The sequence below is a fragment of the Lepisma saccharinum genome, chromosome 17 (genome assembly GCF_977018435.1).
Source record: "Lepisma saccharinum chromosome 17, izLepSacc3.1, whole genome shotgun sequence".
NCBI lineage: Eukaryota > Metazoa > Arthropoda > Insecta > Zygentoma > Lepismatidae > Lepisma > Lepisma saccharinum.
The window spans coordinates 28,587,856-28,615,221 of NC_139245.1; the positions used below are offsets into that span (position 1 = coordinate 28,587,856).

General features: G+C 40.3%; 1 protein-coding gene across 5 annotated transcripts in view; it reads right to left on the reverse strand.

The window, feature by feature from the left end:
* Positions 1 to 27,366, reverse strand: part of Wnt6 (Wnt oncogene analog 6) — a 168,507-nt gene that overhangs the window by 42,113 nt on the left and 99,028 nt on the right. For 2 of the 5 annotated variants that reach the window (XM_083139238.1, XM_083139236.1), the window contains one exon: positions 20,342 to 20,461. The exons of the other annotated variants lie outside the window; for them this stretch is intronic. In XM_083139238.1, the coding sequence (XP_082995364.1) occupies positions 20,342 to 20,382 (41 nt within the window). In that variant the 5' untranslated portion in view covers positions 20,383 to 20,461. The remainder of the gene's footprint in view (positions 1 to 20,341; positions 20,462 to 27,366) is intronic. 5 annotated transcript variants of the gene reach the window in all.

Here is a 27,366-nt window from a genome sequence, read left to right on the forward strand (position 1 = left end):
TACAGTGTTGCTCGAAGTTGTTTTTGTTCGTTGGAGTTTCAAGATATCATACCTATTCTGTTACTTCTCTCTTTTGGGGAAGGGGGCAAGTGCCTCTGTGTACCCTGCTATATCTGCCAATGCGACACAATCTATTAAAAATTTGCCCCCTCTACTTCGCTCCCCCTACAAAGAATTCCTTGCTACGGGCCTGGTTACCTACAAATCAGCTGTAACTTTATCAGTTCAAATAGAATAAGGCTCTGGTTTTACAAAAGTTCAAGGTACAAGGAATGTGATAGTATTGCTAAATCGTATTAGGTCAGGTCACACAACTACTAAAAGTCACTTACAAAAGATTCGGATTGTACGAAAGAGAGACATTCTACAAAACACTTATAAACTGTGCAATTCCTTTTCCTCAGTGTTTGGAATCTTTGATTTGTGAACCTAACCTTACAGTTGGATATATAGTTATCTTTTTTTAAAAAAATGTGGCTTAACAATTTAGTAGAAAAAAAATTATTGATAGTATTTTTTAATAATAATGTACTAAAAAATGTAAGTTTATGTACAGTATAGATAGATATGCGAAAAACTGCTAAGCGGTTTTCCCAAATAAAAGTTAATAAAATAAAATATCTTATGAAAATTAGAACGTATAACACCGTATTACGTGTATATGCACTACGTACAAAGAAGGTTTAATTAACATGTTTTTAAATTTAATCTTACCGGGACCTACAGTAATTTACGTATAAAACCGAATTACGCAGAACTCAGTTACGTATAAAGCAGTCTCAACTGTATAAAAAGCGCAACTCGAACATTTTGCCACAGAATTGCTTAGCCTTAATAAGTGAACTTTTCTACAGCCAAGATTAAGACATTTTTTTCTTTTTTTTTTTTTGTAGAAGTGTGCGCACATTTGAGACAATTGATATGCGTTTCTTGCTATAAATTTCTAAAGTGACCTAGAATTGTTGTTTGTTTTCGCGCGAATACTAAAAAAAGGGAGTAAAGAAAAAAAATGTTTCCGCGGTCATAGAGATATCTATCTACGGCTCTGATTGCCGTAATCATCCCAGATTGCCTAAATACAATTACAAACAGAAAGAGGGTATAATAAATTTGTTCTCTCAGTCAAAGCAATCATAGATATTTTATAAAAAAATTAACGATCGGATTCGAAAATGGGACTGCGTTCTGTTAAGTGATTCCAAATGTAAACTGACAAAAAAGTATTGAATAAGCCTTTATTGTCCATCAACAGATATAAATAATGTCTGTGATCTTTTGTTTGACGCGACGAGAGGAATACAAAACTTACTTGTATACTTAACAAAAAAAAGCATGCTCCAGGGAGCATACAGGCAGGCACTTAAAATACTCCGTTTGGCCTCTTCTGGAGCAGTGTTGCCACAGGCAGTCTGCACAATAATCCCATTGCTAGGTACAAATAAATCCCATTTTGATACAAATTTTCCCTACAACCCACGGAAATTGAAATAGCTACCACAAAACTTCGTAAGTTATTTTTATTTCCATTAACTTACAGGAAATATCAATTTTCCAAAATGCTAGAATTGACTGAAGGAATTAAAAACAGACACAATAACAAAAAAAAATATTAAATCATATATTTTGGGGAAAATTTGAAAATTTTCATGAGAACAGTTAATATTAGGTTAACGTCCAATGTATTATTTCAATAATTTTTAAATTAGATAATGAAAGATTAGTGGTTGTTCCTAATACAAATTTTAATTTTAATTATAATCCATTTTGGGGGATAAATTACTTCATAAATGCTTGAGCCTAATACACGACTTGAATGTCTTGAAATTTCCCTTCAAATTTAATATTTTTCGTAAAAATTATCTTTTCCTCTTTTACATAAAATTTTACTTGAATTTCCCTGCGCCAAGGAAAATTTTTCTTCATGTGGCAACACTGTTCTGTACTGGGCACTCAACTCCATCCAGCAAGAGGTTCCATCCTCGTGAATTAGGTGCTAATAGTTTACAACCCATAATAAGGTTACAAAGCCTTTTTCGCGTTTTTGAAAGCCTGATATAATGATAATGTTTCTATCTCTTTGTCAGTTTAAATCACCTTTCTGGCTTTCAACAATACCCGTGGAAGAATATGTTTGCTTTCACGTTAATATTTCACTCCAAGTAGCAATGCAAAGTGGGTAAGTTGATATCCGACAGCTTCATTTCCCGCGGGTTGTTTGCATTCTTGGAACGGGAGGTCAGTTTCAAATGGCTGATGGATGTTGTATTGTCCGAACAACACAGACGCGATGGTTCTCACTGAAAGATGTCGCGGTGTTCAAACAAGGACTACGAAAACGTTCATTAAAAACCAAAAACTAGCATTGTTCCTGGCAAACAAAGATGTCACTGTCAATGTTCCTTGATGTGTTAGACGCAGGAAGCGAGTTGATCCAGTTGTCTGGCAGCATTGCACATTTAGTGGGAGGTGCTGGGGGCACGTGGCCCTCTCAAAACTGAAGACTAAGTTTTAAAAAGTATTGATAGCATTCTACAGGCTGTTTCACTCGCTCTCGGACCCTCATTTTATCTTATAAAACTCAAACTATTGGTTACAATGTAATGAAATTTGCTACGGATATATCTTGGCGTATGAGAAGCATGGTGACGTCACAGCGAGTGTTGGAAGTGGTCGCCATTAGCATCAATGCATGCCTGAACACGTTGTTTACAGTTTCTTCACAAATTATTGAATGGGAGTCATTCCAGGTAGTTCTCGGACCCCAAACTGTGTAATAAATTGTCGCTGGCCCGCCTTCATGGACTCCGTTTTCCAGTACGTGCGAACGATAAACACACTCTGTTCCACTGAGTACAGACTCACAACTGTACTGCTTTGTTACTGTACTGTAATAACGAACCACTGCTTGTAAGCACGAACTTCCAACCGAACCCGAACAAACACGAATCACTATCAGGTACGTCACAACAGCAAGGCCAAGAGCTCAGACTGAAAGCACACGTCCGTACGATTGGCATTTAACGACAGAATAGCGCAAGGACTAGTGAGACTGTGGCGCCATCTCCAATAACGTCACCATGCTTCTCATACAGCAAGGTATGTCCGTAGCAAATTTCATTACATTATGACAAATAGTTTGATTTTTATAAGCGAAAATCAGGAGCCGAGAGCGAGTGGAACACTCTGTATTACAACGAAGGATGTTCGAGCAATCCTATTTCAGACAGTGAAAAATCCCGATTTGACACAAAGCAAGAGATCAATATTTCCCACGTTTTTGGCAGTTTTGCCTGATGAGATGAATTCTCAAGCTCATCCCTTTCTGTAATCATTGTTAATACATATAACTAAGAACAACAAAAATATACTAATGCTATCACCTTGTAATCAAAGGGTCCTGGGTTCGTTTCCTGATGGATTTTCGGATTCCACTCTGAAGATCCAGTCCTGATTATTTATCTGACACAAAGCCCTTGTAATTGTCCTGATGCGAATATTACATTACGCGCGCGGCGCACACACACATACACACATATGCAGTGTTTCTTCGAACATCTGATTTGAAATGTAGTGAGATTATTTCCGTAAAACAGATCTGACCCTCATGCATTTGCGGCTTGGGAGAGAGTCGTAACTGCCGAACCCCCAATCAACAAGCGAGCCGATGACGTCATCTCAACGCAGCACCTATCACTGATCCTCTTGCTCACGCTCTACGCTGTTGGTAGGCTCGCTCAGTAGACCGGGGATGTTCAGAAAGTAATCGGACTGTACCTTTCATTCGTTGGTGACTGGAGTATTTCGTTTCGTTCTTGAGTAAAGAAAGCACACATCAACAAAAGCTTCTTTGAAGCACATGACTACGTCACTTCGACCTGTTTAATGGCTTGTTACTATTACTAACATAGCAGAGTAGTACATTTAGCAGATAGAAGAGCCACCATCTAGAAATCCCTATATATGTGCACTCATTAAGCGCACCATATCAAAGAAAGGACAAAAAGAAGTGTCAGGAAGATTTGATTTGTGTTATATTTAGCGTCACTTTTCCGCTATGGGTATGGTATGATGAAATTGATGAAGGGACATTCACAAAACACTCATGACCAGGCCGAGATTCGAATCCCGGATCCCAGGCATTGTAGCGCGCTGTGCTAACCATTTCACCACGAAGGCCGGCCCATACTTTTGGTACATCAAAATTCACACAGATCAGCTCCTGTACCGTGTGATGCATTAATTGATATCAGCCACGATATTTAAATATATATATATTACAAAACGCTGAACGGAATAATGAACGTTCTCTGTTGTATACGTAGAGAATCCAGCTCGCTAGCAAGCTATGAGGAAGGTTATGGGTGGTTGTTGATAACCGTCAGCGAGCTAGTTCGTCTTCTGGAGCGATGTTTAAACCTTACTCCTCCGTGAGCTTAATCAGGTTTGGCTGTTCTATCCCTTGAAGATTAATTTGCACTATAAAACCATCGGTTGCAGCAGTTTCATTACTGAATTTAATGGATTAATGTATTGAAAAGAGGGCGATATGTGGACCACGTGTAGAGAATATAAGGCAGATGTTCCTTTCGAAATGTCGTATTCTCGCAATGGGTGGGTACTGCATGTTTGTTAAAGAACACGCATGTCAATCTGTTTTTAAACTAATATGGGATTATACTCTATATCGGGAATAGGAATAATTAAATCAAGAAGACTTAGGTGGGCAGGCCATGTGGCACGAATGGGAGAGGCAAGAGGAGTTTACAGAATTCATGTTGGGAAACCTGATGGTAAGAGACCTGTAGGAAGGCCAAGACGAAGATGGAGGGACAATGTTGAGATGGACCTAAAGGAAATAGGTAGGGATGGAAAAGAGTATATAGATCTTGCTCATGATAGGGGCAGATAGAAGGCATGTATCGCTGCAGCCATGAACCTTCGGGTTTAAGAAGGCTAGAGAGTTAGTTAGTTATCGGGAATCTCTGGAGCAAGTGAACGAAAACAAGTCTCTGTGCAAATAGTGACTCCAGAGCTCGACCAAGGAACGCGTCAGAGTGCATGAAGAGGAAAATGTGGCTGCAGCTACCAGCTGTTTGCAGCAGCGCGCGCTGCTTTGCTCCGTCTACTCGATTTCTCCCCTTCTCTACCGTCATGTGCGGCCTTGTTACGCAGATTCCCGGCACAGAGTATATAGTCGAATGTGGTCAGGCGTGACGAAGTAGCCTAAGTTGAAATATTGCAACAATTAGTCTATTTTACGTCGCTTTTCTGTTACGTTTTGCTAATCACAACGATGGGAAAGGATGGTGATAGAGATTGCTGAAGTGACAATCACACACATTGGACGACACGGTACGAGGCGTACAGAGAACCAGACGCCAGAGCCTTAGTCTGCAAAATGCAGCCCTGGTTGTACTGCGTGGAAGTAAGGTAGTCATTTGGATGTCTGTAGAAAGGGTAATTTCTTACACCCCAGAACTCCAATAGATATATTTTAATGTTATTTTACTTCGCTTTCCTATTTGTTTGGATAATCGCGACGATGAGGATGAGAGAACGAACTGCTGAAATTCGTGGTGGGACGAACATTAACAAACATACGTGTCTCTATCCAAGTTTCGAACCTAGGATATGTATCCGTTCATGCTATGATGTCAGCATAATATGTTGATTCCTAGTTGCAATTCAAAGACCCAAAGTTGCTAGGGTCTTCGAAACGGAAATAATATACCGGGTGTTTCTTTCAAATCTCCCTAATTTCAATTAATCATAGAAAAGAAAGTATGAATGATAGAGCAATGAAATTTCAGAGAATTAAAGAAAACTCATAAATTTTATTTTCCACACACTAATACACCTCCACATGTGCCCCATTGATAGCACGAACAATATCCAGTCTGTATTCAACTTCTTGCCATGTTCTCTCCACCATGTCCCCTGTTACTGTTGCAATCTTATCACGTAACTCTGGGAAGCCGCTTGTGCAGAACTCGATGCATTGTTGTTGGAGCCACATTGAATTGCCTAGATGCCTGACGGATGGATTTACTCGGGCTTCTCCGAAATCCCGCTCGAATTTCTTCCACCTTTTCCTCTGACACACGACGGCGAGCTCCACCAGATTGTTTTAGGACACTGCCGGTTGTTAGAAACTTACTAAACCACAGCCTAATTGATTTAGCATCAGGTGCAACTCCTCCGTACACTCGCCTGAAATTTCGTGGCGTTGCAATCACAGATTTTGTCTCAGCATACCACACCACTGCCTGCGCGCGTTTTTGAAAAGTCACCATTTTTACGACCGTGGCGGTGCGTAGTGAGCAAACGGACAACTTCAAGTCATGAAAACAAAACTTGAAGATCTGGCCTTTCATTTGGTGTTACAGTTACTTCACAATTCATAGTACTTCGTTCACAGTAATTAATTGAAATTAGGGAGATTTGAACTGAACACTGTATTTTATTCATTGGTTCTATCGAGATGACATAAGACAAGACTTCCCAGAGAATGGATCCCGTTTCATTTACTTTTGTCCGATTGATTTTTGTTATTTAGCGTCGCTTTTTTCACTTTTGGCTAATCGCGACGATGAGGATGAGTGATGATATGATGAAATTAATAAAGGGACACTCACGAAGAACACCCCATGCCCGGGCCTGAATTCAAACCTGGGACCCCTGGCGTCGTAGCTCGATGTGCTAACCACTCCGCCACGGAGGCCGGCAGTAAATTGACATCGAATCCCACTTTAAACTTTAAGTCCAGTCCCGATTAGCCTTACTGTGCACAAAGTGGACTTAAAACGCCACATCAACCAACCAACCAGCAATAAATTGGTAGTAAGTGACTATAGAGTTTATTTATGCAAAACCGAAAACCCAATCTTTGGAGTTAGGCTCCTCTGGTTCTCACGACGAAACAAAAGTTGATATCACCATAACTATATTTTTAAAACCTGATTCATTAAAATTACGTTAATTAGTTAATTATGTAGGCCTAATAGTAATTACTACTTTTAATAACCTACATGGACATTTCTCCACTTGCCTTCTTACAGTAATGAATACTGAACAACCTTATCTTTCATTTTATCTCCGTGGCAGATTCGGATGTTCCTCCATCATCAGCTCACACATGCTCCATCGTCCGCCTGTATCGAGTGTGATGGGTTCCGTGTGTATATATCTTTCTCGATGTGAGGACTCCAATCGGCGTATCTCCTCTGTGGAGTTTCTCGAGAGGCAGACTGCCGACAGACCGGTGGCTAATTTTAGAGAACCGTGTCGAAAGATCCATTAAATCATTTCTCGATCGGGGAAGGAGGTGTACCGCATTATGGATGCTGGCGGTTTTCAAATCTTAACTGCGGTTGCATGGCCGATTCTGGATTCTCCTTCTCTCGTGTACACCCAGAAGCAAAATTGTGTCATTATCAGGACTCGGAAGTTGATGAAAAATACAAAAAAAATCTTCCTGCAGTCGAAACGGTTGACCCATTGGCGTTGTTCATTTGAATTTTTGCTTTAAGTCCACCTTATGCACACCTAGGCTAATTGGGACTGTATTTGATTTATTTGCTTCATTGTACTTCGCCTTTTGTGCCACTTTCGGCTAATTTCCAAAGATGGGGATGATTGATGATATGATAAAATTGACGAATGGACACTCACAAACATCCATGCCAGACGTGAATTCGAACCCGGGACCCCTGGCGTCGCACGGGGACCGGCTAATTGGGGCTGAACTTACAGTTGAAAGAGGGATTCGAACCACTATGTGCCTCCACCGGGTATCAAACCCGGGACCCTTTCGCCTTGGTTACAAGGCGACGATGCAATCACTACGCCATCGTGGAGGCCACTTAAAATACACAACCCAGGTTATAATTTCATATTCTACCATTGAATCCAACGAATAAATAGTTCCCCAATTGTAACAATTCGAAATTTCATGTGAGACGTCAAACAACAAAAGATATTAGGAAAAAATCCCCTAAATTTTGAAGCATTTTCTTGGAAAAGGTGAATAAAGTAAATAAGCATTTCTATGTTTTAGTACACTAAATGCATGAAATGTAATAATAATAGCTAATAATTTTGAAAGAAAGGGTTTATTTTTATTAGTTTATAATACACACAAAACCCAAAACGTGTCAATTGACACATAGCCTATATTTTGATTTCAATAACACGTTAACGTGCATGAACTGCAAATGATGCACCTTTTAGTGTGTCAAAATACATATAGGAATGCATTAAAGGCTTTTTATGAGATGAAGTTCCGTGTGATGCAATGAAATGCATCAATTTGGAAGATCAGACAAGATCATTTTGAAGATAACAAAATTACACATCTAGCTGTGTCAATTGACGCATTAAAAGTGGAAGTTTATTATTTTCGAAATGATCTTGCCTGATCTTCCAAATTGATGCATTTTAGTGCATCACACGGAACTTCATCTCATAAAAATAGCATTTAATACATTCCTATGTGTATTTTGTCACACTAAAAGGTGCATCATTTGCAGTTTATGCACGATAACGTGTTATTGAAATCAAAATATATGAGTCAATTAACACATTTTGGATCCTGTGTGTAGTTATTATTGTATAATAACATAATTATTATTACTTCTACTATCCAAGTTCTAGCAATGTTCTGCCCACCCTCCCCTCTACAAAAATTTCTGGCGACGCATATGTCCTGGCTACATTGTTTTTTCATTTTCATCGTCGCGATGAACCTGGATCACCAAAACAGCAGCGTAAAATAACAATACTGTAATAAAATTCAGAGGTGGCAACGAATAAAAATTGAAGCGTGGTACTTCTTCAAATCGTTACAGAATACTCAGTTTCGGAGTGCGATACTGTAGCCACTACAAGACGAAGACGGTAAGGCTTGCTTGCGATATCATCGCATTTTCTGTTTTGCAAGAGTCGGAAACGAAAATATCGCCACGAAGCAGCTGCTAAACAAACCATGAAAGAGTATAAGGGTGAAGAACGGTCGAGTTTTAACTGTATCCGCGTACGCCAATAGGCACGGGAAGGAGGTTGGATTTCACCGAGGACAGGATGTTTCTCATTGGTTGAGAACCCTTGGGCTCTCTCGTGGTCATTCTCTCCCCACCTCCCTTTCCTGCATCATCATCCCCTCCCCCCTTCCTCTTCGAATCCGATGTCCTTGACGGGCCGTGACGAGTTGCGCCAAGTCAGCCTACTCCCCCAACACCTCGGGCAGCTTACGCGACGTCACGAGGCAGACTTGAGACTGGATTCCCCCACGTTGCCAAGGGCGCCGAAACCGGGGGGCCAGGGAGGCTCAGGACTCCCTTTATAACTTTCAACATTATTTAATTTTGCAAGAAAATGTTATTTATGTGATGAAAATTTCATAATTTAATTGAAAATTCTGTGTGAGAACATTTTAGGACCTTATTTTCTCAGATTTCTAATACAAATTACATATTCTGCTGGATTTGAAATTACGGAACGGTAGCCAGAAAGGAATATAATCGGCCATTAGATAATTACTTGGATGACGAACGGTACAATGGCAATGTAAGGATAAACTGGATAATATTGACACTAAAGAGGTCATTAAGGTTTCAATAACATTCGTAAAAGTCGGGCACAAGTTTAAAATATTCTGTTTTGTCACATGTCAGTGTTTTAGTTCATCACGATTATTTTTGTCACGCAATTTTGACAAAATCATGTTTCTCTGCTGGCTGCTTCGGGGTGGGGTGTTTGAAAGGTTGCCGCTTATTGCCCAAAGAGGGACAGCGGTAGGTGTTATTGGCTGTTTGACCGCAGGTTCTCTCGTAGGTAAACGCGGCAACAGGGGGTCACTGCCATAAAGACGGTCTCCGCGCCGGCTATAAGGGTGGCGGGACTGTAGTATCTTCTTCTTTTTTTTAATATACCTGTAAACATGTGTGTGTGTTACTTGATACTGCAGTCCTGTGGCTTGAAGTTGCAGTATTATATCTATATCTATACGATGCGAATCCAACATTTGAAAAAATATCCGCGCGTGTGTTTTAGCATGTGTGTGAAGATATTAAATTCCAATAAAATATAGTGGGAATAAGTATTATATACAGAATATGATTATCAAATTGTCAATCAAAAGTTGCATATAAAGTATTATAATTATTCAGTCAAAATACATATAATGATATGTTTGTTCAGATAATAAAGTTAGATTTAACTCATTTAAACATTTAACATTTAACTCGAGTCACCTTGCGACAGGTTGCGACGGTTTGCGACAAAACAACGAAGGCCCATGGAATTTGGTCTCGCGTGGAGCAGCTTGCGACAAGACGATCTGCGCATGCGCCAATCCATTCACTTCAGGCACAGACATCTAATCACAGACCGAAAACGGAGACAACTTGAAGCCAGCAATTAAATGCAGTCATTGAACCTTACATTAAATGGTTAATACTGTATTTTCTAACCAATTATTTGCTAGAAATATATTCAATTCATAACATATAAACTGATAAATCAATTCTACATGCACATTGATACACTGATTCTGCCGTACACTGTTATACTCATAATGCATTGTTACCTAGATCTACTGCGTACATGGTCGAAATCTGCTATCACATTTTAGGCAACAAATTGACTTGTCTTGTCGCGTCGTGTCGTGTCGGATCCAGTGTGCGGCTGGCCTTACAGGTTAACATTCGTCTCTTCTTGTCTTTAGAATCATTTTGTCATGGATGTTTCATTGTATATTGCCATGAAATAACGCAGAGTGGTGTGATGTGCTGTTTTCAGTGTTGTACTCTTTGCTCTCAAACAAAATCCATCGCAGTACATGTGCAAACCCATATGGATTGGCTCAATGTTCCTGTTAGCGTAGCAGTTAATGTTGTCGCCTCTTTTCAGCCAATGCGATACCGGTGGAGGTAAACTGTACAATGGCTCAGATTCCATTCTAAGTCTAGTTTCAATTGACGTATCCGAGCATAAAGTGGATTAATTTTTTTTTGTGAAGCAGTGTTGCCAACAAAAGGAAAAATTAACCTCAAGTTGGTTTTTTTTTATTTGTTTGAGTTGGTGTTTTAAGTCCACTTTATGCACAGTAAGGCTAATCGGGAATGGACATACAGTTTAAAGTGAGATCCGAACCACTATGTGCGACTAAGTAAAATGATCCTCAAGTTGGGAATAATTGCTAATTCTCTCTCGAACATTTCTTAGAAACGAGTGATGAATTCAGACGGTGGTCGGCAGGGAGGAATCTTCTCCGGAAATAGAAAAGTCCCTACCCCCCCACCGGGAAATTTCAATAACCAAGGAGAGAATTCGGAAAACAGCTAAGAAACCACGTTCACTTTGCCTTTCTTCTATTCACGAAAGTGCACATCATGTACAATGTACTTTTTGTAGCTTCGTAATAATAAGCACTGATTCATTCTTCCTTATAACTAAAGTCAAAATAATGAACGAAGTTAAATATCGTCGTGGGAGGGCTAGTGTAATGTGAGGTTCTATTGTTGCAAACAATCAATTTCAACATTTTGCAGCTATTTTAACGGTTAGTCAGTCAACAATTTGTTTGGGATTGTGGTGACGTGCTTGTGCAGTCTTATCGAAATACACTTCATTTATTTTAATTTAATTACATATCAGAGGTAATGGTTATTATAATTTGATGCCTATAACCCCCCCCCCCCCCGCCCGTCCATCCCCCGGGAGGAAAGTGGTGAGATTCTCCACAGTGAAACTTCAGGACTGCGGCCCTTTTGGGCAAAGAGACCTCACAGAACTCACACTTCCTCCTAAGGAACGAAGGCGAAAACAGTAGCACTGAGCGACACCCACTCCTGTTACACCCCATTCAAGCGTTTCCACAGGTGCAAATGGATTTTGGTTAGCATCTCGACTCCCAACCATTCCTGGCAGCTACGCCTCTAAGGCCACTGCTCTTCACAAAAGCCTTACATTTCCACATGAACACGGCCCCCTTGCTCAAGAAGGACGTTGCACTGTGTTGCTTCAATTCTCAGCCATGGAAAAAACACACTTCTTTTTGCTATCGCATTCTTGGGCACATCCGAGACAGTCACGTCTCGGTCCATATATAGTGTAGGTGTCTTGAATAAGCTTTTATGCACCCATAAACTGTATGACGTCATCAAGCATTGGAGACATGTTGCATTCCCTGATGTACAGAGTGTGTAAAAAGTTATTGTATTCATAATAATTGTATCAGCCTACTTACTTTAATTTCTTTATTTCGGTTATTTCAAGTCGACTTCAGAGTATTTAGGTTAATCGTGACGATGAGGATGAATGATGAAATAAGTGATGGGACATACACAATGATGCAGATCCATGCGTTACTCAGGGTTCGAACTTTGGACTTCTGACTTCGTAGCGCGTCACACTGACCACTCCATCACGGAGGACTGAATCGCTTATCTTTATACTGTCGAGTGGGACGATCGCTTAAATTTTATACTGTTGAGTGGGAAAATCGCTTAATTCTGTTCTGCCGAGGGGGCCATCGCATAGTTATATTCTGTCGAGTGGGGTTATTGAATGTTATACTACCGAATGGAATAATCGCTTAATTTTATCCTGCCGAGTGGCGGCAGTCGCGTAGTTTCATACTGTCAAGTTTGGCAATAGCTTAATTTTACACTCTCGAGTGGAACGATCGCATAATTTTATAATGTCGAGCTGTAGTGGGAGAAATCGCTTAGTTTCATACTGTTTCGTGGGGTCACTTGTTTACTTTCGTACTGTCAATTTGGGCGAAAGCTTAATTTTATATTGTCGAGTGGAACGATCGCTTAATCTCTACTGTCGAATGGGAAAAATCACTTAATTTTATCCTGCCGAGTAGGGGCTTTTGCTTACTTTATACTGTTCAGTGGGGCGATCATTTCATTTTAGCGCCGACGGCCAATTGCTTAAAACTATACCTCAAAGGAGTATATTACGATTTACCTTATTATCAATTCACTATATATTGCTGCCTCCCAGATGGCGTCGTCGCGCCGTAATCAAGAGGTTCCGGGTTCGATACACATACTGGTTTGGATCCCACTGTAAACTGTAGGTCCAGTCCCGATTAGCCTTATTGTGCATAAAGTGGACTTAAAACCCCAACTATACATTGCTAATTTTAAATGTCTGGGGGAGGGGATGAAAGTGCTAACTCTGCATTAGCCTAGAGCGATTGAAGGAAAACCACGGGAAAACCTTCCAGGATAGCCAACAAGAGAATACAAGTCAATCACGTAGTTCGGTGGCATCAAGTAGAGGGAAACAACCTTACATTTTTTGCAACTTAATAACAGCGATGTGGTACGAAGGGGCTAAAAATAAAGACTGACCAAAAAGTCAGCTTCAATAGAAACCGCTTCTCTCCAACAACGAGATATTTTCTAATTCTGGAAGAAACCTCCTTTTTTTTCCAGGCTGCCGGTCACGTGGAAAGATTCACACATTGAGCTTCGAGAGTCCCATGTGCAATTTCCTCCCCCCTCCCCTTTAACCAGGGTTCTTCCACGCCGCACCGCGGACCACATGGTCCTGTGCCTCGCGAAAATAAACGCCGAGAGATGAACAACACAGCCACACCTGGCACCTCACCCACGGTTACCGCCCACTTTTCCCGGATAAGCGTGAATCAGATTCGAAAATTAATCCAATTTTTACCTCTGGGTCTCCGTCCTCTGCCAACATAAATCGCCGTAGCAGCGAAAACCCACTCCTCCGCCTTTCGTCTAGCGTCCAAGTCACGTAAAAGTTTGGCAAAAGCTTCATTTCTTTTCCTTAAAGCCCACTTTACGCGCGGGGGTCGATCGGAACCAGCCGCGCACCCGGACCACCGTGATTACTAGTTTACATTCTTAGCGGCTAAGCTCTTGAGTAGGCTGTATGAATTCCACAAAGTATCTCTCCCTGTTCTCTCTCACTCACATGCCTACTCTCTCTCTCTCTCTCTCTCTCTCTCTCTCTCTCTCTCTCTCTCTGTCTCTATCTGTATTCTGTTTCTCTCACACATAGCTATACATTTCTTTCCCTCTGTAACACACAAAATTTCTCTTCACCCTCTCTCTCTCTCTCTCTCTCTCTCTCTCTCTCTCTCTCTCTCTCTCTCAGATACACTCACTCTTTCCTCTCGCTATCTCTCTCAAACCCTCTCTAGGCGCAGTGGTAACGTCTTCGCCTTCGAATCAAGGGGTCCCGGGTTCGTTACCCGGTAAAGGCACATAGTAGTTCGGATCCCACTTTAAACTGTAGGTCCAGTCCCGATTAGCCTCACTGTGCATAAAGTGGGCTTAAATCACCAACTCAACTAACACCCTCTCTGATACAGCCTACATTCATTCTTCTCTCCTCTGCTTATCTCTCCTCCCCCCCCCCCATTCTCCATACCTCTCTCTCGTTTTCTCTCTCGCGCTCTGATTCTCTCTCACACTCTCTCTCTGGTGTAGACTAGAATGAAGTGGCAGACAACATCGAAAAACGTATTTCATCAACCACACAAAGAACGATCAAAATAAACATATCGCAGAAATAAAAAAAAACAATAAACATTTACCTATCTACAAACCACAACACTACAAAAAAAAAGCAGTAAGACAAAAATTTCAACAAATACAGAGATACAGAGCGACAAAAAAACTACTTCTACTAAAGCGAAGGAATGCACAAGGCCATGCAAAACAGCTAAAACATTAGACAGGCTTTTACTTAAGAGGTTCAAGGGCAAATGAAACTACCGGCAAAATTAGCCACGCAGATACTGGGTCGTACTTGACATGTTAACATTTCAGCAGCCTATACTTGGGGAAAGAGGAAACTCTCCCTGAATCTACACTCAGAGAACTAAATGCATCATATCGGTTGATGCACCAGAATGCATTGATTAATGCACTAAAGTGTGTTTTATGGCTTCTTCAAAGAATCGGATTCACATTTGATGCATTTGGTGATTTTTTGTATGTCGTGAAAGAAACACCAAAGTGCATCATTTGATTCAAGTGAGGATTCCTTTTAGTCGAGATGCACTTCAATGCATCAGTTGATGAGTTTTGATGCATCTTAATGCGTTTTGATGCACCAGAATGCATCTTCTTTGATGATGCATTTAAACGTTTCGTCTGAGCTACATAAACTCTGTAGCTCAGACCAAACGTTTAAATGCATCATCAAAAAAGACGCAGATGAAGGTCTAGGGTTACCAGACGTCCGGTTTTTCCCGGACATGTCCTACATTTTAATCTCATGTCCGGCGTCCGGGAGGAATTTGAGAAATATCATAAATGTCCTACATTTTGATCGCCACATAATATTAATTAGGAAAATACGTATTTCAGTTGAAAATCCAATAGTGAAATCTATTTTGATCCAGTCATTGCACGAGAGGAAAATAAATGTTTGCCCCACTAGAGCAAAAAGGGAAGCAATTAATAAACAAGGTTTTGGGGTCACATTCTGTTTAGTGCCTGAACGGAATTTCTTGATATGGGTGATGTTTATTTACTGATGGAACAAGGTGTTTCCCATTCTTATTCAATGCATTGTAAATCATAGAGAAGAAAGTTTTTGAACTATCCTAGATGAAACCATTTCAAGTTGCGGTAATTGCTGAATATTAGTTTGCCATTCCAGGCCATAATGAAAAAGTTGAGAGAGTACTTTCATTAGCATCAGCATCATGGACTCATGAGAGAAATAATTATTTCATAAAAGTCTATAAAAAGTTTGGTACTGATTCAGTATAATTTCAAAGAGTTTTCCTATTCAGTCTCCCATAAATATATTTTGACTAAACCTGAAAATTTGATGAGACATCGCTCCTCTGAAAAGTACCAGTTAAAACATGGGTTGTTTAGTATTAATTACAAGTTTGCAAATGTTGCATTTAAGAATTCATTAAGAATTCATATTTTGTTAAAGCTGAAAAGTGTCAACTTTAATTTACTTCCTAACATATTCTATAATGTGTATTGTTTATTGCGAATATTTTGTGTCCTACATTTTGACTTAAAGTCCTACATTTTGGGACATTATGTCCTACATTTCTCTTATAGCGATCTGTTAACCCTATGAAGGTCCAACCCTGAGACCTTCTGTAAACAAAACCACGTGCATGCAGAAAGCATTGCAAACTCATAGAAGTAAAATAATCCACACGAAAATCCAGCATTGTTACAGGATTCATTACGTAAGGTAAAACAACGGCCAATTTGTAGTTTGGGATACGCTGCCGCAAATGACGTCTCACTTTAAACCCAATGCTCTTTCTTTTGTACTTATTGCTTCACCTTTATGGTTAACACTCTTTGCACCAGTAATCATTTCCCATAAATTTGGCTTCTTTCTTGCATGCGAATTGAATATATTTTACTTGCATTTTTTTAGACAAAATTATATAACATGGTAATGTATATTTCTAAGGTTTGATATAGATGATGATGATCAAAACAAGACAAAGAAAGTTCGTAAATTTTGACAAGCATCCTAATAACGATTTTTTCCCGCCAAATATAGTGCACTTCGTAAAATAACATGGTGACATGGCAAGGCAAGATAAGTGTGAACATTTTGTAGTAATATGCATTGTAACTTTCAATGAGCTTAGAGATGTGTGTACATAAAGATATTTTATAACATTGGTTATTTTCTAAAAATAATCATGTGAACAGGAAGGAAGTAGTACCCCTTTCAACATGGCGAGTTCTATGCGTGCGGGAAGGTCTCCGTGTTCAGTGATACATCGAATCGGTGAGACGGTTTATTTACAGAAGGTCTCAGGGTTGGTGATTTACACTTTAATTGCAAACAATAAACTAAATGAAGGAAATAACGTGTGGTGCTGCTTTGGAGAAATCAATATTTGAAAATGGGAGGTTACTTCTCACTCACCCTGTATTCTTGGAGGCTATCTAGATTTGCCTTTTTACTTCTACCAAACGGTCTCACAATTGCCTCTAAGCACTATTAACGCATCGATGCACTGCAGTCTCAATTTTCTAGCAAAGTTTGATTTATGCCCTCTTAAATACAAATATCCTCATCGGAACTGGACCTGCAGTTCGAACTGGTATTCAAACTATAGAGGAGACTCCATAATCAATTTGATCTAACGGTAAAACCTTCTTCTGCACATGCTATTGAGGCACACGTGAGGGTTCCCACATATTCACGATCTAGATCGTTGTGGAGGTGGTGTGAACAGAACCACGTTCCGACCGCTTCATTAGAGGATGGGTGAACACACACCAGGGCCATTTTTATCCATTTTAGGCAAATACATGTTTTGAAAATTTCACACTCAGGCTACCTACCCCAGGAAACGAACCCGAATTTCAAGTGCGATGGCCAGACGTTCTAGTGATGGACCGCGGCGACTGTAAATCAATTTTATCTGACCATGATCTTTATTCACATCGCCCTAAAGAGGTACAAAACCGGCGTAAAATACAAAGAATCAGTTTATACTCAGATAGGCTAATCGGGACTGATCCTACAGCTTAAAAGTACGATACGAACTACTAATATCCTCCACTGGGCATCCAGGGTGCGAAATCACTGCAGATTGGTGGGGGAAGGAGCAGAAAGACACACACACACACACGATTGTATTATTAAATCAATTATTAAATAATCAAATTATATTATAATTTATAGATTGATTGAGTTGGAGTTTTAAGTCCACTTTGTGCACAGTAAGGCTAATCGGGACTGGGCCTACAGTTTAAAGTGGAATCCGAACCACTATGTGCCTCCACCCGGGATCGAAAATTATATTATAAAATACACAATATATTATATCGACTGTCCATTTAAAATTCAATTCTAAGATTTGAGTTTACTACTATGAACATGAACAATGATTTGCGTGGCTAATGAGGGAGGGGCAAAAATTAAGAAGATAATAGGTTTCCTACATAAAATTCAAGTCTAAATGCTATTACGTGTTTTATTAATACATTTATATACTTTGGGATAGCTGATGAAAGGCGATGAGAAATGGAGAAGAAATAACAAGGACGAATTTCTGAGTTCTGGGGATTGCTGGGTTCAGTGTTCTTAGAGATGAGGCTCTTTGTTGTCCGTTATTTGTGTATGTTTTCGAAATTATTCCAGTGAAGTATAATCGACTCCCAAACTAATTGTTTATGTTTGTTGTTAGAACAAAAACTCTCCCCCCTAGAAAAGTTTGGTGGTGGGGGGGGGGAATTTCAGGATAACATCGTTTGTGGGGGGAATTCCCCCTGTCCTCCCCGGGATTTCACACCCTGCTGGGCACCGAACTGGTACACGTTCATTACAAAGCAAAGACATTACTAGTGCACCATCGGGCAAGCTCTGCTGGACCCCTTAAACACAGGGCTACAAACCCTAGGCAGTCCAAAGGACTCGACTCAACAATCTGTTACTGAAGTTTTTAGTAACTCTTTTACTGTATCAGTGGTTAGGGACTGGAATGCACTTTCACATGAAATGAGAAAATCAATTTCCATAGGTATCTTCAAAAGAAGATTAAGAGAAAGTTTTATGGAGTGATTTTTTTTTGTTTGTTTTGTCAAAATAATACATGTTTAATAAATATTTGTATGGGCCTGTTATGTATATATACCTATGTATGAGTGTGTACATGTATGTATATGTTTTATGTATTTCTTTGAATTACATATTTTTATCACTGTTGGTTTGACATGAAAAGTATATGTGTGATCGTTATTTGCAATGTTTATATATGAATCAATTTATGAATATGTTTTATGTCATGAACTTTTGTATGTGGTTGAGTGTAAGAAAAGGCATGAGCCTTAATCTCCGCCACAAATAAATAAGAGACAAAATAAATAAAATAAATAAATATTCACGACCTAGAAGCATGCTGTAAAGTCAGGGTAACTGGGATCGAATCCTGGACAAAGCATGGATCGCCATGGGACCCGAAGCGCTGACCGCTCATTACCCGATGCAAAAGCAGCTTAGCAAGCTTTGGTTCTTAACGAGCAAATGGATCACGGGGTTTAGTTTTGAAAATTAATAGCTCGTCTAGGTAATAAAAAATCAAATAAAGAAAAATCAAATATCGTTTCGATTTTCCGAAGTGATTAGAAATTAGAAATTTTTTATTCATGGGCGAAGTTCAGCCTGTAACAGCGGTACAATGTGCACGCAGCACTTTTCATGCCAAATGAACCCGCTATCACAATGCGCTACGACGCTAGGGTCCCGTGTTCGAATCCCGGCCTGGGCATGGGTGTTGTGAGTGTCCATTCGTCAATTTCATCATATCATCACTCATCCACGTCTTCACGATTAGCCAAAAGTGGCAGAAAAGCGAAGTACAAGAAATCAAATCAATAAATCAATCAAATGAAACCGCGGTGGTCCAATCGATAGGGCGTCTGACTGTCACGCTAGAGATCCGTGCTCGATTCCCTGGGTGGGTGATCTAAGGTTGACATTTTTCTGGCCTTGTCCCTGCATAAAGCTGCTCTGGGGTTCACCCACCTTCAAATAAATGGCTATCTGAGGGTAAGGCTGCCGGAACGTGGTGTTGATCACATAACCTCCAAAAATGCCCAACCTCCACATCCCTCAATCCGTTCAATGGTATACGGGGAACTTTAGCTTTACATATCATGCCCAATATAAGGCACAGTCTATACTAAAGCGTGGAAATGTAATTCTTACGACGGTGTTTTGGCAGACCGAAGTTCAATTACACCTTTTTTTAATGTTCTTTTTATTTGATCATTTAGCATAAGAAAGAATAAAGGATTTAGATTTATTTTCTTTTTGTGCGAGCCATAGGCTGTACGCACTACATAATTTTGAATTTCTCTACAATATTTTGTTACATTTAATTTTTCTTTTATGCTGTGTCTTAGTTACAAGTTCGTGCATTGGAACAGCCATGCCCTAGCCAGGACTTCAATCTAGAACCTCGTGGTTCACCCAATCACTGCGCTCTGCCACATACGCAACCGAGGTCTCCCTGATGGTGCAATCAAAGGATTCCGGGTTCGATTCCCGGCAAAGGCACATTGCACAGTGCTTCGGATTTCACTTTAAACTGCAGGTCCAGTCCCGAGTGGATTTGAAACATAGACGACTCGATTATATTTAAGGATTTAACCATTTTTCTTCATTCCCAGTATCGTATTCATTTCAAAAAGAGTGACAGAATTAGCGCCCCTTCTGAAAAGTGTCGCCTAACGCAGTCACTACCCTCAAAACGAACATCAAGGGTATGGGGTCCTGACAACTACATTGGACAGTCAGCATGCAGTTAGAAAGTACACACACTATTCGTGGCAAAGGCAATATTCACCTGATTTTCTCTCTCTTCTCCCGCCTCAGGACGGCCCCCATTGGTTGATCGGCGCTGAAATTAGATTGGACATTCCGGTCGTACTGCCACAACCGCCGAACGAGATGCCCAGATCCGCCCCTGTGAAAACGGGTGGGAAAATGATAGTGAAGGAAATACCAAGCACAGGAAGATGAAAGCGACAGACAGAAAAACCAACAGATAAAAGATGAAGGATGAATTGGGAGATCCAAGGTGATTGGATCAGCTCACGCTCAATGCTTAAACAACAATTTTAAAAAAAGTACTGTCAATCTCTTTCGTCAGTCAGAATCTTCATAAAACGAATAGTTCTTCACCAGAGTAAACGTAGGGTACTGCGTTAGGAACACGCTACCGAAGATACCTGAATTATTGAAGAGGATTTTCTTTACTTTGCGTTACTTTCCTTGATTACCTTGATAAATTCAGAACTGTCGAACTCACTGCCTGCAGGATGAGTTGTTTTTAAGCTTATGCATGTCATAGTAAACTACAGAGAACAGATGTGTTAATCATGTTAACAGTTAAATGTATGAAAAAGTAAGCGCAACGTATACTTTTGGAATCAAAATAACGGTAACGCGTTTCTTCGGAATCAAAGTAACAGTAACACGTTAACTTTGGAAGGAAACTAACGTAACTTGATGCTCTTCGAAGGAAAGTAACGGTAACGTGTTCGTTTTAGAATGCACAGTAACGATAACGTGTTATTTTTTAATTAAATTAACGTTAACGCGTTATTTCTAAAACAAAATAACGGTCATGTGTAACGGAAACGCGTCACTTTTAGAAACAAAGTAACGGTAACGAGTTCCTTTTGGAAGCAAAGTAACGGTAACGTGTTATTTTTTAATCAAAGTAACGTTAACGCGTTATTTCTAAAACAAAATAACGGTCATGTGTTACTTTTAAAAGCAAAGTAACGGCAACGAGTTACTTTTGGAAGCAAAGTAACTGTAATGTGTTATTTTTTTAATCAAAATAATGTCACGCGTTATTTTGGGAGAAACAAAGTAACGATAATGTATTCCTTTTGGAAGCAAAGTAACGGTAACGATTTATTTTTTGAAGGAAAGTAACATAAATGCGTAAGTTTTGAAAGCAAAGTAATAGTAACGTCTTACCTTTGGGAACAAAGTAACAATAACTTTACCGCCTTATAAATCTGAGTGACTTAACCAACTCGGCTCCTTGCGGAATTCAATTTTAGAGGTAAAAGGTTTGAAATAGGTTCATTTTATTTACAAGATAAACTAACCGGGACAGAAACCATAGTTTTAGATAGTTTTATTGTAGAATTCATATGAAGCGTTCAAGTGAATTTTCGTGTGGTTTTCTTTCACTGTTTTCTAGATATTTGTGATAGTTTCTTGGCGCAGGAAATCTATTTCCTCACAGATACAGACCTCCCCGGTGTCATGGTTCAGGGGCATATATTCCAGGCTAGCTAGGCTATCTGCAAAGCCTGAAGCCTAGAAAGTAAAACACTAAAGAAAAATCGATTACAAACTGTGAATAAACCTAATTTTTAATAAGATGATAATGGCGATTCTGATGTTGGCAACCTGAATTCTTAGGAGTTGCAACCTGAATTCGTAGGAGTTGGCAACCTGAATTCTTAGGAGTTGGCAACCTGAATTCTTATGAGTTGGCAACCTGAATTCTTAGGAGTTGACAACCTGAATTCTTATGAGTTGGCAACCTGAATTCTTATGAGTTGGCAACCTGAATTCTTATGAGTTGGCAACCTGAATTCTTAGGAGTTGACAACCTGAATTCTTAGGAGTTGACAACCTGAATTCTTAGGAGTTGGCAACCTGAATTCGTATGAGTTGGCAACCTGAATTGTTAGGAGTTGACAACCTGAATTCTTAGGAGTTGGCAACCTGAATTCTTAGTTGACAACCTGAATTCTTAGGAGTTGGCAACCTGAATTCTTATGAGTTGGCAACCTGAATTGTTAGGAGTTAACCTAAATTCTTAGGAGTTGACAACCTGAATTCTTAGGAGTTGGCAACCTGAATTCTTATGAGTTGGCAACCTGAATTGTTAGGAGTTGACAACCTGAATTCTTAGGAGTTGGCAACCTGAATTCGTAGGAGTTGGCAACCTGAATTCTTAAGAGTTGGCAACCTGAATTTTTATAAGTTTGCAACCTGACTAGCGTTGGGATGGCAACATGGCTTCCTTCAAGACGTCAAGAATGAGCCTAGTCTTCTCCCTTGCTCCATAGCCTAGGACCAGCTGTCATAGTGAGTTAGTACAGTTCTTAGGCTCAGCATACGCCATTGTCATCGTTGTATCGTCGTAGCCTTTTAATCAAGTAGTTCCGGGTTCAATACTTGGTGGAAGCACACAAGAGGCTCGGATCCCACTTTAAAGTTAAGGCACAGTCTCGATTAGCCCTCCAGGGCATAAAGCTCTCTCACAGGTATGTAAACAACAGAGGAAGCAAACTGAACATTCATGTGAATGCTCTCTAAACTAATGAAATTTTGCAAAATGTTGAATGCCATAAAGTTTTTTTTTTTTTTGCTAGAGCAAAATTCAATTTTCGCACATAATCCTTTTATTGTTACAATCCCCCCCCCCCCACACTCAAAAGACAATGTCGCTCCAGCCAGGCCAACAGCACATCGCAACGCCGAAGAGAAGAGAATGCTCCCATGGAACAATATGGAAATAAGCAGAGCCCTCAAAAGACAGCCGGCAGAATTTACAAACAAGACACTACTGTTCGGCAGCCGAGACAGAAAGAGCGAAGAAAGTGGGGAGGGGGGGAGGAATATCCATGACAAATTTGGACACCATCCATGTAAGAGGAGGACAAATATTTGCCATGAAGATCACCGACACAAGAAAGAGGCCTTGCGGAGAATTGCTCCCAGGGGGAAGGGAAGGGGCTTGAAGTATGCTGTGCCTCCACAAACTTCAGTTATGAAACTTGCATTGCTGTTGAATGCGATCTTGTACATCCTTGGAAACTTGCCTCGTGCGCCACAACAATGCCGCATTGTTGTAACAAGAGTTAAAGAATATCATTTGGGTTTGACAAGTACACGGCATATAAATTACGTTGCTTTACAGTTTTACTGTAATTTGTACCAATGCGTTTTCCTTAAAATCACGCAAATATAATGTACAGTCACCAGCAATAAAAATGGGAAACCTAGAGTCTGAAATTCCCGCTTTCATGCATGGAGTTATGTGTGTTGCTTAACTGTAAGGCGATATGCCAACTTCAATAGCAACTTTTCAATAGAGAATTATGCTATCCCCGCGGAGTTAGGCAACACACATAACTCAATGCACGGAAGTGTATTTCAAGATCTAAGTGTTCTACTGCCGTTGACTGTATACGATACTGAACTAGACATTGGTCTGACTCGCAATATTGTATAATCTATCACAGTTATGTAAGATTAAGGTGTAATTGGGAACATCTTCGGAACGAATATTTTTTGAAAAATGATTTTTGTGTGTGTGTGTGTTTGTTTCAAAAAATGACACGAGAGTTTTCGCATTCTAAAAATTTACTTCTCCATTCGTTTACCAGGAACCTCTTTCAAATATGTCTTTTGTTGTAGATCTCCAAGACTTCATATTTGCATTTTAAGTTGTTCATTAAGGATCTATTACAATTATACAATACAATATACAGTAAAACCTCGTTAATCCAGACTAATGGGGGGATACACTGACCGGTTTAACGAAAGTCCGGATTAACTGAAATAACCTAAAGGAACAGTGGAAACTACATTAAAACTCCGTTTATAGCAACAAAGCACGTTTATTATGGTGTATTTAAAAGGCATAGGCCTAAATACACTATACAGTACAGTAAAATGTGAATCAATATGACAATGCAGTGCTTCTAGCCACATTTAAAACCTTGCATTCTGCTTTTTTTTTGGGCCTTTTGCTTGTCCGGATTAACGAGGTTTTACTGTATTACAAATATCATATCTTTATTGTAGTGAACAACAGTGAATATGATCTATTAAGCGTATTGTTGGTCGACTTGTGGTCGGTATATTGAGTTCCATCGGAGTGCAATGCAAATGCTTCCAAGTAGCTCTCGAATTGTCGTCACGATACTAAATCAATACCGATTTCTTTTTTTAGGTCGAACTGGAGACCGTTAGCACCAAAGGCGAGAGCGCTAGCCATACGAGAGCTTTGAATGATAACGTCATATTACTTTGATGAGAAGGTTGGTGCTGGACTGTATCGCAGTTGATACCTAAAATTTATATTCTGAGTTCTGAAGTCCTTGTACCAAAACAAGGCCTTCCCGATGGCGCAGTAGTTTTGCAGTCGTGAAGAAGCGAAGAAGCTCTCATTTCCGTACGCTATCTAGCGTCATCCGTGCGAACTATTTGGCGCTCGAATGAAATCCTCTCCCTGCAAAACTCTAGTATCTATACTTGTTTCTGAGATAAAGCAATAGCAGAAAATGATTTTTCACACGTCACGAAAAGGCATCAATGCCTTCAGAGCTCATCGCTAGTTACTGAAAGTTCCCTCGTATAGGTGAGCTCATAAATTAGATTTTTCCTTGATCCATCTGAAAAAGTGGATGTTGCAATTGCAACAGTGTATTTCTAAGGATAATTAACAATTTCTAATATTAATAAAAGCGAGAAAAAATACTGTAATAGTTTCATCCCCATGTGCATTTCATACAACACAGCTGGACGTTAACGCGCAACATGGCCGTCCTGCTCTGCGATTGGCTGGTTCCAACAGGTTGCGGAAATCATGTCCAAAAGGAAATATCGCGGTTAACCTCGCTCTACAGGGAAACACGACGATGAACAACCTTCATAAAGCATTAAGAACTGCAGAAGCCATCCTTTTAACCGGAACCACAGATGCCGATGGTAATATCTGGAAGAACGCGTCCGTTCGCAGGTATGTGTGTTTGTCCTTCACAACAATGGCCTTTTCAAGAATGCGAGAGGGACGGGGGAGAGGGATACGTAGCCGAAGGGGAAAAACACGAAATGAGTGCATCAGTTTTTTTCAAGGAAAAATGGAATGACGACACTGGCGAAAATCTCACGTGGAAGGCGATGAGCCATAGCGGTGTGGGTTATCCGAGGGACGGCCTCGGGCGGTGCAACTTCAAACGGGAACAAAAATTTCGAAATGCAGAAGCGTCGCATCCTTTATGTACTTTTCAGGAAAACAAGTATTGTGTTTTTGCCCTTAACCGGTCCGGCTTTGTTCACGTATAAGAAACGGTAATGTGGAAGCAAGTAATTTAGTTCTAATGTCGCAAGTTAAGACGTGCTGTAAAAAATGGCATGGTGGGAAATTCCGGTGTGGCGTTGAGGCTTTTCTCATAGCTGCCTCTGCAGATGAGTTACTTGCTTGTATTATATGCTTAATGCATTCTACTGTTCGAAGAGCTTAGATGTAATTTAATAATCGTGTGCTCCGATGATGAAATCAAGGTATGGATTTCATGAGTGTGATTCTCAATAAGTCATTGGCGCCGATTAGGACAGTTGCCCATTTTTTACACCCACGCACAGTGAAAATGGGGACAAAATTATGATTTGGTGAATAGAGATACTTTACGCTGTCGGAATTCTAATAACATAAGATAATACATAAAAAACATAAAATGATCGAAATTCTGTGGTTATTCACATGATGACAATACAAAATAATAAACTAACGTCTTTGTGTACAAAGAAACACTGCAGTTTGCAATATCACATAAAATCAGTTACATCCTGTGCTTCTTGACATGAAGACACTACCAAATGAAGATTCGGTGGTCTGCGTCCGACTGCCAAGCGGGAACTGGGGTTTGATTCTGAGGGTGGGTGATCTACAGTCTGAATTCTTTCTAGCTTTGTTCCTGTATAAAAGCGTATCTGAGGTTTACACAGCATGTAATAAATGGGTACTGGGAGGCAACTCAGGAGGGGAGGGGCAGCATGATGCTGATCACATTACCTCCACAAATGGTCGAGATCGTGAATATGTGCAGCCTCCACATTCCTCTATATTCCTTCATGGCACAGTGCAGCGTTTACGGTGTTCACATACTGACTTAACAAACCTTAACCTTCACTTGCACTGCTAGTGGATCGAGTTCCATTGGTCAGGGAGATTGCTGAGGTTCATGTGACACTCCGTGAGGTCGAGCAAGCGACTTACGTCTTCCGATAGCGTACATGATTTCTTAGCAAGCAAAAGCCGGAAGTTTGATATTAGTGGATCAGACTGGATCTGCCGCTACTGATGAAAAATAACCGCAGAAAAGCTTCGCCAAATGTATATCACAAGTCTGAACAAGACGTGCCGAGCTGTGAAGGATGACAGTTCGATCAGATTCTCGGAAATAATTTCATTAATATTGAAGCCTGAAAAATTTTGTTTTACAATTTCGTAGATACCGATACACTTATTTGGCAAAGGTGTCCCTTTTTTGCATACAGATCAAATATAGACTCCCGCCAGGCTAAATTGTTTAGCCTGTCTTTTTGACAGTGACCCGCTGTGGACGCGTTTACTTACGAAGAGACTTGCGGTCGAACAACCAATTAAGCCTACCGCTGCGCCCTGTTTGGGCAACAAGCGGCAACATTAGAATCCTTCATCCCCGAAGTAGCCGGCAGGGAAACAGGATTTTCTCAAGACAACCATTCTGCGCTGCGAATGGGGGTCAGGAGATAGCTTGGACGAGGTATAGGTCAGCCGTGCGAAGAAATGACAATTCTGTGTAGTGATGGTGCCAGAAAACAATAGAGAGGAAGGACGCGGGAATATTTTCTGTTGGGCGCAACAACCTTCTTGTGGGTCAAGCGACTTTTTCATGGGGTGACGCGTGGTCAGAGCATCGAGTCCCATCGCCGCTGTTTTCTAGCTTTCCATACTCTATCCCGAGAATCTTTGGAGCAACGCTGTGGATAAAGGCAGAGAAGGGAAGAAAGCAAGTGGGTGGAGCGAAGCAGTACACGCTGCTGCAAGGCTGGTAATTGCAGTCA